This window comes from Phalacrocorax aristotelis, chromosome 10, assembly GCF_949628215.1.
Source record: "Phalacrocorax aristotelis chromosome 10, bGulAri2.1, whole genome shotgun sequence".
NCBI classification, from domain to species: domain Eukaryota; kingdom Metazoa; phylum Chordata; class Aves; order Suliformes; family Phalacrocoracidae; genus Phalacrocorax; species Phalacrocorax aristotelis.
Window position 1 is genome coordinate 10,231,505 of NC_134285.1, and position 14,913 is coordinate 10,246,417.

The 14,913-nt window shown below is 42.4% G+C and overlaps 1 protein-coding gene across 5 annotated transcripts in view; it reads right to left on the minus strand.

The window, feature by feature from the left end:
• XYLT1 (xylosyltransferase 1) overlaps positions 1–14,913 on the minus strand; it is a 202,502-nt gene that overhangs the window by 11,804 nt on the left and 175,785 nt on the right. For 3 of the 5 annotated variants that reach the window (XM_075105157.1, XM_075105159.1, XM_075105161.1), the window contains 4 exons: positions 14,251–14,467; positions 11,976–12,152; positions 9,712–9,974; positions 6,003–6,198 (listed from right to left, as the gene is read on the minus strand). In XM_075105157.1, the coding sequence (XP_074961258.1) occupies positions 6,003–6,198; positions 9,712–9,974; positions 11,976–12,152; positions 14,251–14,467 (853 nt within the window). The remainder of the gene's footprint in view (positions 1–6,002; positions 6,199–9,711; positions 9,975–11,975; positions 12,153–14,250; positions 14,468–14,913) is intronic. The other 2 variants (XM_075105158.1, XM_075105160.1) reach the window with 1 other exon arrangement.

Here is a 14,913-nt window from a genome sequence, read left to right on the forward strand (position 1 = left end):
ATACAGCCTATGGATAGAAAAACAATATGACCTGTCATCCCCTGGATCATGAAAATGTATAATACTTGTGAGAGATGGACACTGCAGTAGAGACCTACCCAGTTACTGCTAAGGGAAAGGAAGAGGCTTTTGCTGAATTTAGGACAAATCACACCAGGTCCTTTACTACAATCTATCCGTGAGATGCTGTCTCCTTGCACTCCCTTCCTGCCTGATGTGGGGAGCTATTTCTGGTAAACTCTTTTCTAACTGCCATAACAGTGAGATTGTTTTTTATTTATTCACTAACTAACAGTAAAGCAGCTGATTCACAACCTAGTGTAAATATTTATTGGACCATTCTTTTGCTTAGTAGCTTTCATATTTCAGATCTCTTGATATGAATTTTAATGGTTAACCCATAACCCACAGGATGATACAAACTTAGAAGCTGTTGCCATTAACACTTGTACACTGCTGAAAATAAGCACCTCTAAACAGATAGCATAAAAATGTAGTAACTAACTGGTATTCTGAGGCCAACTGAAATATATTTTACTATCCCAGCATAAATCTAGCAGTGTTTATGAGGCTGACCATTAATGCACCACTTCCAACATTTCTTAAGAAGGCAACCTGGTGGACCACAGTATCGAAGGCTGCATATTTGCTTTTGGAGGAAGTGTCCACCTCCCTTCTCCCAAGAGGTCCTGTTCCCATGGTCTCAAATCAAAAGTGATCAATGCCAAACACAAAAAGATTTGAGGGACCCCATTTGAAGTGAAGAACAGGAGAACCCCTTGGCTCCTTTTGTCAAGCAGGCATCTGATGTCATTTCTCAGAGAGACATACAGATGTTTTGGCCAGCCTGGTACCGAAACCCCTCATAGTCCTTCAGGTCTTTTCTGGCCTTCATCTCCAAACAGTGTAGATGATCTTAGAGTTGATTTGTTCTTTATACTACAGAAACCATGGGATTGTCTCAAGTGGTCTCCAGAGGCCCATGCATGCACAGACAGGATCCCCTTTTTCAGCATATGTGGATATTGAAGATTTCCCCAACACAGAGCTGTCCTTGTCCCTAATCTTCACCTCACATGGGCATGGTCAGAACCTGCTTTCCTCAACGCATAACAAATAATTGTAGCTCATTTGCTTCAGAGATTTTTCGCCTAGATTTCATCTCATTTGATGAGGATAAGTCCTTCCAATATAATGCCAAAATCCCACCAAATCCATAAAATGTTACAATTACCTCATGCTTACTACCACCGATACCTGTACTGGAAACTGTCCAGACCCCAAACCCTTCTAAATAAATCACTGTGGTGGACAGACAAATTACAGGAGGACTGGAAGCAAAAAGCTACAAGGCCAGTAGAATAAAAACCTACCATCCTAAATCCATCTGTCATCATACAAATTCCTCCTACCAGACTACGACACTGCAGAATATGAGACAAAATGAGCCATCCACCACTCTGCAATCAACACAGCAGAATCGCTGGTATTCCAGAGGTATTTCACCTAGCACACCGGCTAATCAAACCAGACAGCGTAGCCCAGATATCAGACCTAAGCATTGACTGCCTCGAGGAGCTGTCAGTGCATACTCTCCTGACAAGACTGACTGAATATGTATGGAAATAAGCTCAGAAAGAAAATTTCCTGACCAGATCTTATTATCTACTTTGCCAGCCTTCACTGAATGTGGCCACGTCACACCTACTGGAGCTCAAGAGACCTGGAAAAAATAAAGCCATAACACGTGAAACAAATCTACACCCTCCTGGGCAAAAAAAAAACCTATAAGGAAACTCCTTCCATCACATCCAATATTTCTTACTAAAGAACTCCTCAAAGAAAGTTTATGTCATCCTCAAAAAATCAACATTCATCCTGACGTACAACTATTTCACAGAATCATAGGATGCTCTGGATTGGAAGGGACCTTTAGAGGTCATCTAGTTCAACGACCCTGCAATGAGCAGGGACACCTTCAACTAGATCATGTCACTCAGAGCCCTGTTCAACCTGACCTTGAATGTTTCTAGGGATGGGGCATCTACCACCTCTCTGGGCAACCCGTTCCAGTGCTTTACTACCCTCATTGTAACAAATCTTTTCCTTATAGCCAGTCTAAATCTACCCTTCTTTAGTTTAAAACCATTATCCCTTGTTCTGTCACAACAGGCCTTGCTAAAAGATTGTCCTCATCCCCATTTCCCCCTGTTTAGTCTCTCATCCCTCGGAAAAGAAATCAGGAAGTTATAATCCCCATGCTCCAACCTCAAGCTGACATTGTTCAACAAGCAGGTTTCACAAAAGAAGTTATGTGTTCATATGTGCAAAGGTTTATTAGAGTAGAATAGAAGAGCCAAGGTTACTATTGGGTAAAAATTTTAACAAAATTGTTGGCTGGTTAAGCTCTGTGCAGGCATGTTATTGAGTTCCCTAATGTAAACCAGAAGTTACTACTGGGAGGAAGGGACAATTCTCACGCTGGTGGCAATCACTTCCCATGAGAACCTGTCACAACACCACTGTCAGGGTGTGCAGGTCCATGAAAACAGCAGCACAGAAACAACAAGGAGAAGATACTGTCACAGAGCAGGCCCTCAGCAACACAAAGGCAAGGCACATGAGCACCCTGCAACACCCTGCATGCCTTAGAGCCAGGGCTTACACCAAGACAAGGTGCTGACACTGCATGGGGCTGTGCACCACAGGCACCTTAGGGAAAGGAAAGGCAAGGAGCTGCACACATCTGTTTACAGGATATGTCCTTTATGTCCAGTTTCCAGCTGGGGGACATACTTCCCCATGCTGCACAGCTTACAGTACAAGCTGCTTTTAGAAGCACAGTGTTCTAAAGAGAATTTTACTTAAAGCGCTAGTTAGAGGTTTATACCTCTTTCCTTGAATTCTACATAGCTGAGTTCCCAGTACTGAGATGTCTGATTTTTACAGGCAATGAGATACTACAGTACTATAATATTTTTCATATCCCCTTAAAACATTATAAGTAGGCTTTCACTTTCAAATGGAATACACAATGTATGGGATGGAATCAAGCCGTAATGAATATCTGATAAATCATGAAGGGATGTGGCACAGAAACTCACATTTTCCACATCATTATTTTAATCACCATGATTTTGAGCTTCAAGAGCAGGCACTGTGCACAGGGTACGTTTGGAATGCTGGAACTCTCTCATTGGCTTAAAACTCCTGTTTCTATCTCTGTTCGGTCCCAAGATAAAATTTTCCCAAGATAAATTATGCCTTGATTATGGGTTTGTGTCTCATTGCTCACCACAAACAGGACCATTAGGTTCACACAATGCACACTAATTGCCTGCCACCTAGTTTATTTTATTCTCTGTGATGAATCACAAGTCTTAACAAGACCAGAAATGAACTTAGTGTTCAACTGATACTCACTGAGCTGAGACTTTTAGTACTGTACAGCAAATCAATCTTCTGCCCGCCATGTAAAAGTTGTCACAAACCCAGGCTGGTAGGATACACACTGTGTGTGCTGTGCACAAGCCAATTTTAGGAGGTGTGGGAATTTTATGCTTGGGAATCATCTCTCTTGGACTTCCTGTAAGTTTATTTTACTCAGCCCAAGACTGAGTGCAGGATCCATGTGCCATTGAAGCGCTATCATTAACCCCACTGGCCATTAAGCAGCCCAGCTGGCTGATTTTTTTCCACGTGTCTTTACATGGTATATGGTGAAATCTGCTACTCGGGAAGCAAAGTCTGAGAAGCAAAGCAAAGGAGTGGAGGGCAGGAAGGGCTGACTGGAGAGATCCTATCGTTCCTGCTGTAATTTCAGTTGTGCATCAGGGTCACAAATACACCAGGGGGTAATTCAATGTGGCATATTTGTGCTCTTTCTGCAGGTCCTGTTGGTGTGAGCTGGGAGAGGGAAGAATGATCTCAGCTAAAAGGTCCCCATACAGTTTTAAAGTTCTGCCAGATCACGGGGTGAAAGTTGTTGAAAAAAGAGCAGTAAGGTGTCCCAATAAGCACAAATCCCAAGTTTCTTTTCTGGTGCTTAACCTGCGAACATTGATGTCCTCATCTTAGCTGAACTGCTAAGTTTGTTTTACACTTGCTGGACTTTGACAAAGAAGTGCCATTTTAATAAGCAGTAGCAGATGAGAGGCTTTCCAGCCACACTGAAGCTGAAGAGGTTAATGCTGGATTTATACCAGGCTAACTAAGAGAAAAATTTGGCTCAGAGGCAGAGACGCCTGCAGGCCAAGGGAAGGCAGAAAGTAAAATGAACAATTAAGAAATTATTAAATTATTTACTTTGTACCTCCTGGTCTTTTAAAATATGAATCATCTATGAAAGGAGAGGACCATTAAAGAATTTAGGGAGAAGAAATTATGAAAACAAGTAAACAGCTACCAAAACTCTTTTTGTGCATTTGAAATAGAAGAAAATGTTTCCTTGGCCTGAAAAAAGCTAACCGGTGATTAAATCCTTCCCGTGCTTTGCACTCACATGGCTTCACTGCAGCAGCAGTTCCTACAGGGCTGCTTACAGACCAGCCGTGGTCTAAGAGGCAGTGAAGAGCGGCTCATTAGTCCTGTGGTATCCAGGGATCCTCCCTGCAGGGCAACACACTCCACAGAGCTGTGGGCACAGTGCAGCAAAGAAGCCACCAACATGCCACTTCTTCCCCCATGGGGGAGGCTGACACTGGGCACTGCTGCTCGAGGACATCTGTCAATCAGGCTCACGGTTGCTGCAGGGCTGATGTTGGGGAAAAAAGTTTGGTTCCAATGCACTAGGGTCATGGGGGACCTGGCAAGTGGCCAGTGAGTAAATTCCGGTCCCAGGCCTGTTTTCTCCCTACAACTGAGATGAAGTCAGATGTATTCTTTCTAAAGATTTTTATTTGAGTTCTAGAACACTAAGATCAACATACTTCTTTTCATCATACAATTAGAAAAAATTCTTCCCGCTGTCAGCCCAGTTGCTTTCAAACGAAGGACCCAGAGCAGGCATCAGGCTGAAAGTCAGATTAAAAGTACTAAATAAACAGCAGAAATACTCCTACAAATCACAAGAATTAAAGCTTGTATGACCATTTATCACTGCATGAAATGGCAAGCCTACCGTCAGACACATTGATAAATGAAACACACTTTCCATCCATCTCTTTAATGGCACATTAGTGTCATGGATTTGCCATGCACACCAAAACACTGAATCCTACCTAGGCATTTCTTAATTGCCCAAGAAGATGGTAATTTATGGACCTGGCCATAATGACTGGAACACATTTGTTCAATCAATTTTCTACCTTAATTGAAATTTGCGGCTTAACAAGAAAAATCATGAAACTAACCGCTCAGACAATTACACCTTCAAAACAGAACACAGATGTCAGGTTCTATTAGTGGTCAACTTTCCTAATACATTTTAGGGTGCATTTTTTACACTCTATGTCAGATCCTGAGACAAATTTCCAGAAGAAATAACAGGATTTGTGGGAAATCTCAGCCACCACTGCAATAATTTTCTCTTTCATGTTACAACATCAATATTCTGCTCACATGTAGCACCGATGCCTCACTATCACTAATTTTACGAGGTTTTTTTCAGCATACTCTTGAGAGGAACGCTTACCACATCCCCTTTCACATCTGGAGCTGCAGAAACATGCCATTTTTCCCAGGTATCTCTCACAAGAATCACAGTCACACTTTCAAACAATCAATGTCAAACTTTTAAGGTACTGAGCCCCTTTTACAACAGTAAATGCCTTCAGTTTGTTCTTGAAACAAGAGGGAGTGAGGACACTCGGAGTAACGCAAGAAGTGAGGTTTGACCACAGATCTCAACCGGCAACATTATCTCCTTCGTGGATATGCACTACACTAGAGAGCTACTCTCACCTAAAAATTACGTGGAAATACAGTTTGCAAAGGCTGCTGAATTAGTATGCAATCTCTCCAGAGGCTCGTGACTTTATGCATGGGTGGCTACAAATACTTACCTCTGAGAACTGTAACCTTCCAAAATCACTTGGTGGACTTGCAATCTTAAAGACTTTCTTTGGCATCACCCATGTTTCCAAAGTTTCTAGTTTACTGACAGCCAGATTGGTTGCATGGTGCCTGATTAGGAAGCCTTGGAAACGGTCAGCAAGGAAGTAAAGGTGGACGGAAACTGGATGGCCCATGGGGTAGTATCTGTAAAACAGCACACGCACACCCTCATCAGTTACACAAGAGAGATATGAAATCTCCATTTACTTGGAGCTAATGGCTTAAGAAGCATTCATTTCAACTAGAAAATTCACCACTGTACATTAAGAGATTTCAAATGTATTCATGACTCATTATCAAATATTCTTGGGCTGTTCTGATTACCCTGAAACATTAGAAAATGTTACTAAGAATATATGCTCATTTAGAACATATTCACAGCTCTAAGCTCTTTAGGAGATACCTCTGCATGCCAGAAAACTTCCCTCCCTTACTGTCTCTTCTGGGTAAAAAGTGCCACCCAGAGATACACATTGTTAGGCAGCAGCGTTCTTTGCTAGGATAAACGATGTTCAGGAAATGTGTCTATTGCTCCAAATCAGGTGGCCTTCTATTTTTTTGCCTTTGGCAGGGTTAGTCCCTACAGATGCCTGGCAATGGCAGTGCCGCCCTCACTTGCTGTGGGACAGCAGCAGGCTGGGGACAGCAGAGGGTGCTGCGATGCCGGGCATGGGCGAGCTGATGACCCACTCCATTCCCTGCATATAAATCTGATCCCCAACCAATTCTCCAAGGGCAGTGCTCTGTAGGGTGGCACTGCAGTGAAGGATACCAGGATCTGGTCCCCATTTTAGGTCTCCTTTATTTTAAGAAATAAAATTCACATTCCTTAAAGACTTGAATTTGCTTTTGCCATGGATTTTTTTACTCATAATTAAAAATAAACTGGAAAAAGGTCAAAGAAATAGGAAAAACCACTCATTGGGAGATTGGGAAGCCTTCAGTTACAGTTTGGATTTAAAGACATTGCAGTCATGGTTTCAAATAATTAAAATTTATGGCCAGTTGTCTGCCGTAGTCTCAGAAACATCTGTAATGATGTTTGTGTACATATGGATGCATAAATAATTAAAAACATGTTATTCGTAGCTCTGAAACCAAATATTTTGCTGCTTTACAGAACTGACATTAACTGTGAAACAAGCATGTTTACAGCACATTTAAAACCAACCAGTATCATATCTTCCCAGTCAAATCGGCTAAGTCTGACTCCTCGTGTTAGTTATTACATCTCAAGACATAAACGCTAAGAAAAGCTAACCAAGAAGGACTTCCCTTTATGTGAGACCCGCACCACCCAGAAGGAAGTCTAGTGCTTGAGAAATAAACATAACAAGACAGGGCACAAACAGGGCAGGCACTGATGGGCTGAGCAAAAACACAGCAAAGTTACACAGCCAATACCAGCAACAATCTGACATCTGTTCTGAGTACTAAGGCCTCCTGTTTTATATGTGTGCAGCAGCAAATATTTAAAATATCCTTGAAATAGTTTGAATAAATTGTCTCTTGGCAGCAGTGAGTAAAAATGCCTAGAGATGGAGAGAAATAAATTAAATCTCAATCACACATTAATGCTGCTTCCACTGAAGATGCTGATATGCAATCTAATTTGGTACCAGAGCAGTCTGCAGGGGGCATGGCTTTCTGAGGCTGTGAGCTAGCCCTTGTTAGAAAAGTGTGCAAGGCAGCTTGTTTTATAAAAGTCTCCTGGGATGCTGCGGGTGGGAGCATGGGACTGACTCCAAATGTGATCTGAAGCACTAGAGGCTTTCCTCGCAGTGCCTGTAGCAGTGTGAAATGAGCTGGGGTGGTGACTGCAATATCAGCTAACTTCGTGCTGTTAGCCCCAATAGCTAAGGGAATACTGTTGAGGTGCTCAGCCCAAATATACCCCTGCCATTACCATATTAGAGACATGCAAAATCACGAGGGGGAAAGAGGAAGTGAATATATGCGTACACCTAGAAAGGCAACGTAGTATCAAGAGAGAAGAGATGTGAATCACAAAGCTGAGGATTATCCACCTTTCTGTGATTTAAACTGGATGCTGACTCACAGTGTTTTGAGGGGGCTCAGGCAGGTATGAAAATGAAGCCTCCACTCAATATCACTGTTTGCAATTCCTCCCTGCACTGTTCCGTGAGGCTCCAGCCTACAGTAAAGGAGCCATGCTTTATCCCAGAGATGGCTGCAATCAGCAGTGGATGACACGGCTTCCCTATCTATAATCTGAGCAAGCTTGAAAAGCACCTTGAGTTCCTGTGCAATGAAAAGCTCCCCAGGAATGAAATTGATTATTGATATTAATCATCTGGCAAAAGGACCGGCAAAAGGAATAAGCACAAAAGTAACTGTCAAATTATTTCAGTACTGGTTATACATAGCTCCCATCCTCTCTGCTGGCTCCACTCTGCAGGACAAATGACCCAGGACTTCTTTAGGTCTGCCTTTATTTCATATAAGGCAGGCATGCAACTAGTGATTATTTCTATCTAATTGTTATTGATCTTTTATTGCTTTGCACCAGTAACCTTTACCTGCAAAACTGTAATAGGAATCTGGATCACTTACGGCCACATCTTTCTAAACGGGACATTGCTCAGCATTTCCATGACTAAGTAGGAAGGTCAAGGTGTGTTCAGTTACCTCTTGAGAACACAGAAAGGGCAAAATCCATTCATCAAAGCACAAGGAGTGGCTTCAGTATTTGCTGACTTATGCTATATGTGTTTTCTATTAGGATAAAAAAAGGCAGGGTCCAAAAAATACATTCTGAAGAAGGAATTAAGAGATTGTAATGTAAGACTTCAAGAGAGATGAACCCTCTCTGCTTTGAATGTAAACAGCTTCAGATGTGTCTGCAGGCAGCAGACATCTATCATGAAGAGAGCCTTTTCTGTTCAAGTCTAACTCCAGGAATTCTTCCTTCAAATCTCTTTTAGACTGAATTCTTCTTTGCTAGGCTTATAGCTGAAAAAGGAATCTAGAATACGGGGCGGGGGGGGGGTTGCTTTTAAACAATATGGACCTTTATTTGCTCTCTCACTATATATATATTTATGCATACATATATTTTATTTATTTGATGCTAATGGATCCCACCACTTGCAATACTTTTGGCACAGACAGCTGTACCAAGCAAGCAAACAGAGCTCAAGCAACTAGTTCTCTGTACCCCATGTATGCACCCAGGGGAACGAACAAGCAAGGACCGTTAACCTGCCTGTGTTCAGATTAATTCTGAAATCCTGTCCTCTGCTTTTGGTAAGCATAATAGAGGTGAACATAACCTCTGCTGCAATCACATGGAGGCTTTAGGAGCTGCGGGTATAATACACTTGCTGAAATTAATCAAAAAAGCAGCAGTGGGGGTAGCACCGTCCAACTGGATCCTGTCAGTCTTCATAACGCTGGAGAGGAGCTCCTTCAAAGTGCGGCAGACAGGTCACATAATGTCAAGCCTGAATAACCAATGCTTTATTATGGGCATAAATACTCCTGGAAATAAGTGCTGCATACTTGCAGCTGCCTGGCCCTGTTTGTGACAGTATGCTCCAGCCACCACAGCCAAGTAGATGAACCTCTGCCTGTACTCAGCAGTCCAGTCTGTGTCCCCCGAAACACCCAGAAAAAGAAAGACGGACTCAGACTAACCGGCAGCTGTTGTCTCCAGCAGCATGGAACGAAGTCTCGGCTCTCCGCAGGCCCAAGCGGGAGAATGCATGGTACATGGTGAGGACGACGTCGCTGAGGGTGTGCACACCGTCAGGCTCATCATACACGTTCTCCCAGTATGACCGGAGGCCGGGTGTGCCAGATGGGTAGTTGCCATACAAGTAGTAGTCCAACTGGCCAATTATCTCTTGATTCACTATAGCTTCAAATTTGCGGGCAAAGAAAGTTGGCCTCGCTGTCTGCTGTGGTGAAAGGAAAAGACATTGGAGTGAGTTCCCATTTTCAGTGATGACACTTTGTCCTAAGCAATGGGTTGGAGTTGATGACATGAACTAGTTCTCCCCACGGGCAAAGGTGACTTAAAAGGACACCTTTGTAACCATTTGTCGTTAAGAGTGTCATTAAGATTCAGATAAACACTACATAATTACTCAACGAAAATGTAGGTGTGCCAATCCCTTTGTACCAACAGCCACGCCCTGCTGCCTTGCTCTGGAAGGCTCTCCCAGTGCTGGAGGGGTGGGGAACACTCTCTAAACTGCCGTGTTAGCCTGGAGATGGTGCAGCACTGGCATGTGTTTCTAGCGGTTAGGCTGGGAGCAAAGCATCCTGTGGCACAGGAGCTCAGAAGAGGCAAAGCAGCATTTTGCATGTATGGATTTGCTGCTATGGTGTGTTAAGAGGACTCTGCGAGAGGTGCCATCTGTGGCTGAGGTTTCTCAGCTTCTGACCGGTCCCATATGGGTTCTTTGCTCTACACTTGACAGAGTCTTGGGTGCATTACTAGTTTTTATGCTACACAACTACCATTAGCTTTTAAAAAGCCTTTGTTCTGCCTTGCTCATATTTGAGCATGGGTTCTGAGGAGCTGAGGAGTTCAGAAGTGCCCCAGATGGTTGAGAAATTCTGTTGTGGATGCTCAGTTTTACTATGAGATGGTGCATGCTGTGGCCTCTCTGATGTCCTCCTCTGCAGCTTGCTTTGTGCCTCTGTGGGAACCGTGAGCAAGTCTTCTAGTGCCATATGTTCATCTGAGAGGCTCTCTTGTCAGGCAAGTGTCAGAAGTTGCCTTTACATCTATTCTAATTTTGAACTTGCCCTTGCCGCTCAGTTTACCTCATTGCTTTCTGAAATGTCGTTGTGGGATTTTTCCCAGCCTGGAACAGGTCAGCCTCTGCAGACTGGCAGGAGTTTTTTAAGACTTGCCATTTATTCTGTGCTGGAGACTTCCCTGGGACTGGTGTTTGAGACAGCAGAGCTGCTCTTAGATAAAGTCTCATTTGCTCTTTTTGTGAGTGCCTGTGTCACTGACTTCAACCGCGCCTGGTAGGCAGCATATTACAATAAAGAAAAGATCTCTGTTTCAGTGCAGTCATCATTTTTGTGTTGTAGGGTAACACATTCCCCATCCCACACAAAGCCTGAACAAACATGCTTTATGCAAGGAACTCTGAGGAGCTGCAGGGATGGAATTGCAAATCTGGTAACCTTGAAATAAGCAGTTATTCATTCTTAATAGAAGATACATAGGCCAGATACAGTTTTGAGACTGAGGGCACCCTTGAGCACAAGGATTTGCTCTCATGTCTGCCTTGAGGAAACCGTATCATAAAGTAACCAATTAAACTTTTTAAGGCAGTCCTGCCAAGCCTGGGTGATTGAAACCTCATGACTCTGGCCCCCAAAACCATGAGATAAACTTAAATGTAATCACATTGACAAATATTATAATGAAAATTGATTTGCCTTGTGCTATGTAAGCCTCTAGCAGGCACTCTAGTCATCTTTTAAGCTTTTTTCAAAGATGAAAAACACTGCTTAACAGTGAAAGCGAGGAGCTTCATGAAATCACGAAAGCATCTGAGCTGGAACTTTGGAAAAAACCCTTTGCAATAAATTTGCAAGAGTTACCAAGTAATATTGGTACAGTGAGAGCTGTGTCAAGCTTCCCTCCTTTCTAGCACAGCAGATCTACCAATGAGGAGTAGTCCAAAGAGCTGCTTTGTGACCTTGGCAAGCAGCAGTAAGTCTCAAGGGCCAAAACACAGGAGAACCAATCTTTCAATCTTTTATTCTCCTGAAATTAAGAGCAGAGCTTCCTCACACCTTTCTCCACCTTGCTTGATGAGGTAAAAGCTTCCCGTCCCACTCCCTGCTGCAGCCGTGCAGCCAGACAGCTCTCTGCACCCCAGCATAGGGTGAAGATCTTCTTTGTGGGTATCAGAGAAAAGACCGCTTGTTACCTGGAATCGGTGGAAGTCTGCTGGTTTGAAGTCATTAGGTGAACAACCACACCAGTCAACAATGTGCTTGTACTGACACTTGCAACCGAGTTTACGGTTCCAGTTTGTGATGCGCAAGTTGTTGTCCACCATGGTGTCACAGTACGGACTATTTTCCAGAACAGTGTGAAAGAATGACTGCAAGAAAGACAGAGGAGATCAGTACATTCAGCTCCTCAGACTTCCATTTTCACCTTCACTTCAGCCCATGGGCCTGTAGCTAATGCAGGTGACTTATTTTCTTTCAAAATGACAGAATTAACAAGCTCTGTTTGTCTGCCATATATTAAAAGCACTCTACATGTACACATTCCATAGAGCATGAAAAAAAATCACAACACGCTACAGACCCAGGCAAACTGTAATAACATACAGTTGAGGCCTTGTTACAACTACCTGGCACAGAGTAATTGTACTTTTTCAGTAACCAGCTTTGGGCATCGGGAGTCGAAAGGACTCCAGGAAAGGTACCACTACCAGTAATGGTTTTATTTTTATTTCAGCTGTATGAGCAATTCTAAGAAATTCATGTTATTTCTCTTCTGTAAGTTACTCTCTGGTCTAACAGATTTAGGACTATTTTCCTGAGCAATGTGTTAATGATATATCTCAAATTGCTTCCTAAGAAAATTCTCAAACCTTCACCATCACCCTGGTTACTATGAAAAAAAATACAGTCTCAGACACCTCTTCTGTCGGTGTGTCTATCTTCAGCATTCTGAAAGGCATTGCTAGTTGAATGGCCTTGTTCTGAAACATACAGTTCACCCCAGGCACCAGAAGGACATTCTGCCTCCTGCAATTACATCTGAAATCGTAAGTCTTTATTTGCTGACTCAAGGCAGCAAGGAATTCCTATTGGGCTGTCCTAATTATATCATCGTAATATCAGCTATTATATAAATCGTGTAAGGGGACTGATACAGCAGGTTAACAGGTCAGAGAAGGCAGGGTGATTTTCAGAAACCAGCTATGTACTGCGCAAAGAAAATCTTGTAGAAAGAAGCTATGGAATATGATAAAAATTTGCCCTGTAAGAGATTATTTTTGGAGCAGTGACTTCTCTTTAAAATCAGCAATGGTAAGACCTATAAATACCCAGTATAACTTTAGCATGGCTGGCCCCCAAATAATCCCCCTACCCTTTTTAATGTTAAATGACAGCCCAGCGAATATGGATTTTATGCTTGAACTGTTTGGTTAAACCCATAAAGGCATCCATTCTCATTCAAGCGAGAGGGAAAAAAAACCCCACCCTATCCAATTACCCATTACCCTGTGTCTTTTTATAATGATACAGAAATTTCTCCTAGATAATGGATGAACAGGTTATCAGAGTTGAGAGAAAAGGTGATTTTTAATAGAAACGGAATTAAAGCAGAATTATTCAACATGTATGTGGAATAATAAACCCCTATCAAAAGATGACAATCACTGTGCTCTACCACAAGCTAATGAGCCTAGATTTGCAAGACTGGTCTCATCAATCTCCCAAAATGTTCAGGGGCCACTAGCGAGGGAGGAAGTTATCCTTTTAAAGACAGTCATCAGGTCTTTCTTGGGATGGCTGCATGCTACATACCCTGGGAAAGGAGCCTGACAAGCCAGGGGAGCAATGTACCTGCTGAGGCAGGTGTAGCACAGCCTGACAACCTGCCAGGCTCTGTGCTCTCTTTGTAGATAACGCATGTCTCCCTGACACACTGCTGCACGCTACATGAAAACCCATCCTGGTGTGCACTCCCCTTCTGCATCACTTGAAGCCAGAGTGATTTCTGAGTGATCTAAATGATTTGTGACTATGCCTTCTAGCTGAGTTTTGAACAGAACAATAAACCTTTGTTTGTAGTGTTTTTATTTTTAAAGAAAAGGGTTGGATAATAGCAAGGAAAGCTATTTATGAAGACAACTCGCCATCTCTAATAGCCTCCAAAGGCAAGCAAAGGGCAGCTGGACTTTTGGTTGTTCAGTAATAGATTAATAGGCTTAGAAGTATAAAACAAAGCAACTCCTTGCAAAAAAGTCCCACAAACAAACAAAGCAACTAAACAACTGCAAAATTTCTTCTAACTCTAAAGGACTTACTTGTCATGGGAATAAAATTCTCATTATCCACTGTGGGATGATCCAAAGCCCAACAAAATCAGGTGAAAGCCACTCTGACTTTGGTGATCTTTTGGACAAGTGTAAATGTTGCAGTTTTGAACACAGAGAGGATTGCTTTGAATTTACTTACCTCAGCAGGAAGCAACGTGTAAGAGTAAAACCTCTTCATCTTTGTTACCAGATCATCATTAGAAAAAGTGACATACTCCACAAACTTCCTGTTCAGGAGAAACCAGTCTGACCCTCCATCGACTGTGATTCCTTCTGGGATCTTCCTGTCTCCCAGACGCCACATGTGGGTATCGCATTCCAGGAAAAGCCGATCCAGTCCTTGTTTTCTGATAAATCTGAGGGAATACAAAAGCAGCTATTAGAAGTTAATTTGTATTTTGTTATCATGACTAGCTCTATAAAGAAAGAAGCTACGTTCTCAAACAAAGAAGGATAAAAAAGTCACTTGTTTATATTTCTGTTCTACTCATAAATAATGTAGAGAGGTTTAATAAATGATTAATCAGTTATACATTCAGTTACAGGGGTAAAGATCAACAGATTGCTTTTAAACATCATTTACACCTTCTGCTGCCCTAAGACAGAACTGTGCAAGTTAGAGTTGTATGGCATGAAAATCCCTAACGTTCATTAACTCCTAACAAACTACTGCAGAATAACCATAACAGGAACAAAAACTAAACATAATCTATGTGATAGGCTTCTGTCTCTAAATAAATACACAGGTTTTGAAAGACAGCAAACCATACATAAAGGTAAAATGACCAATTTTCTCCTATGC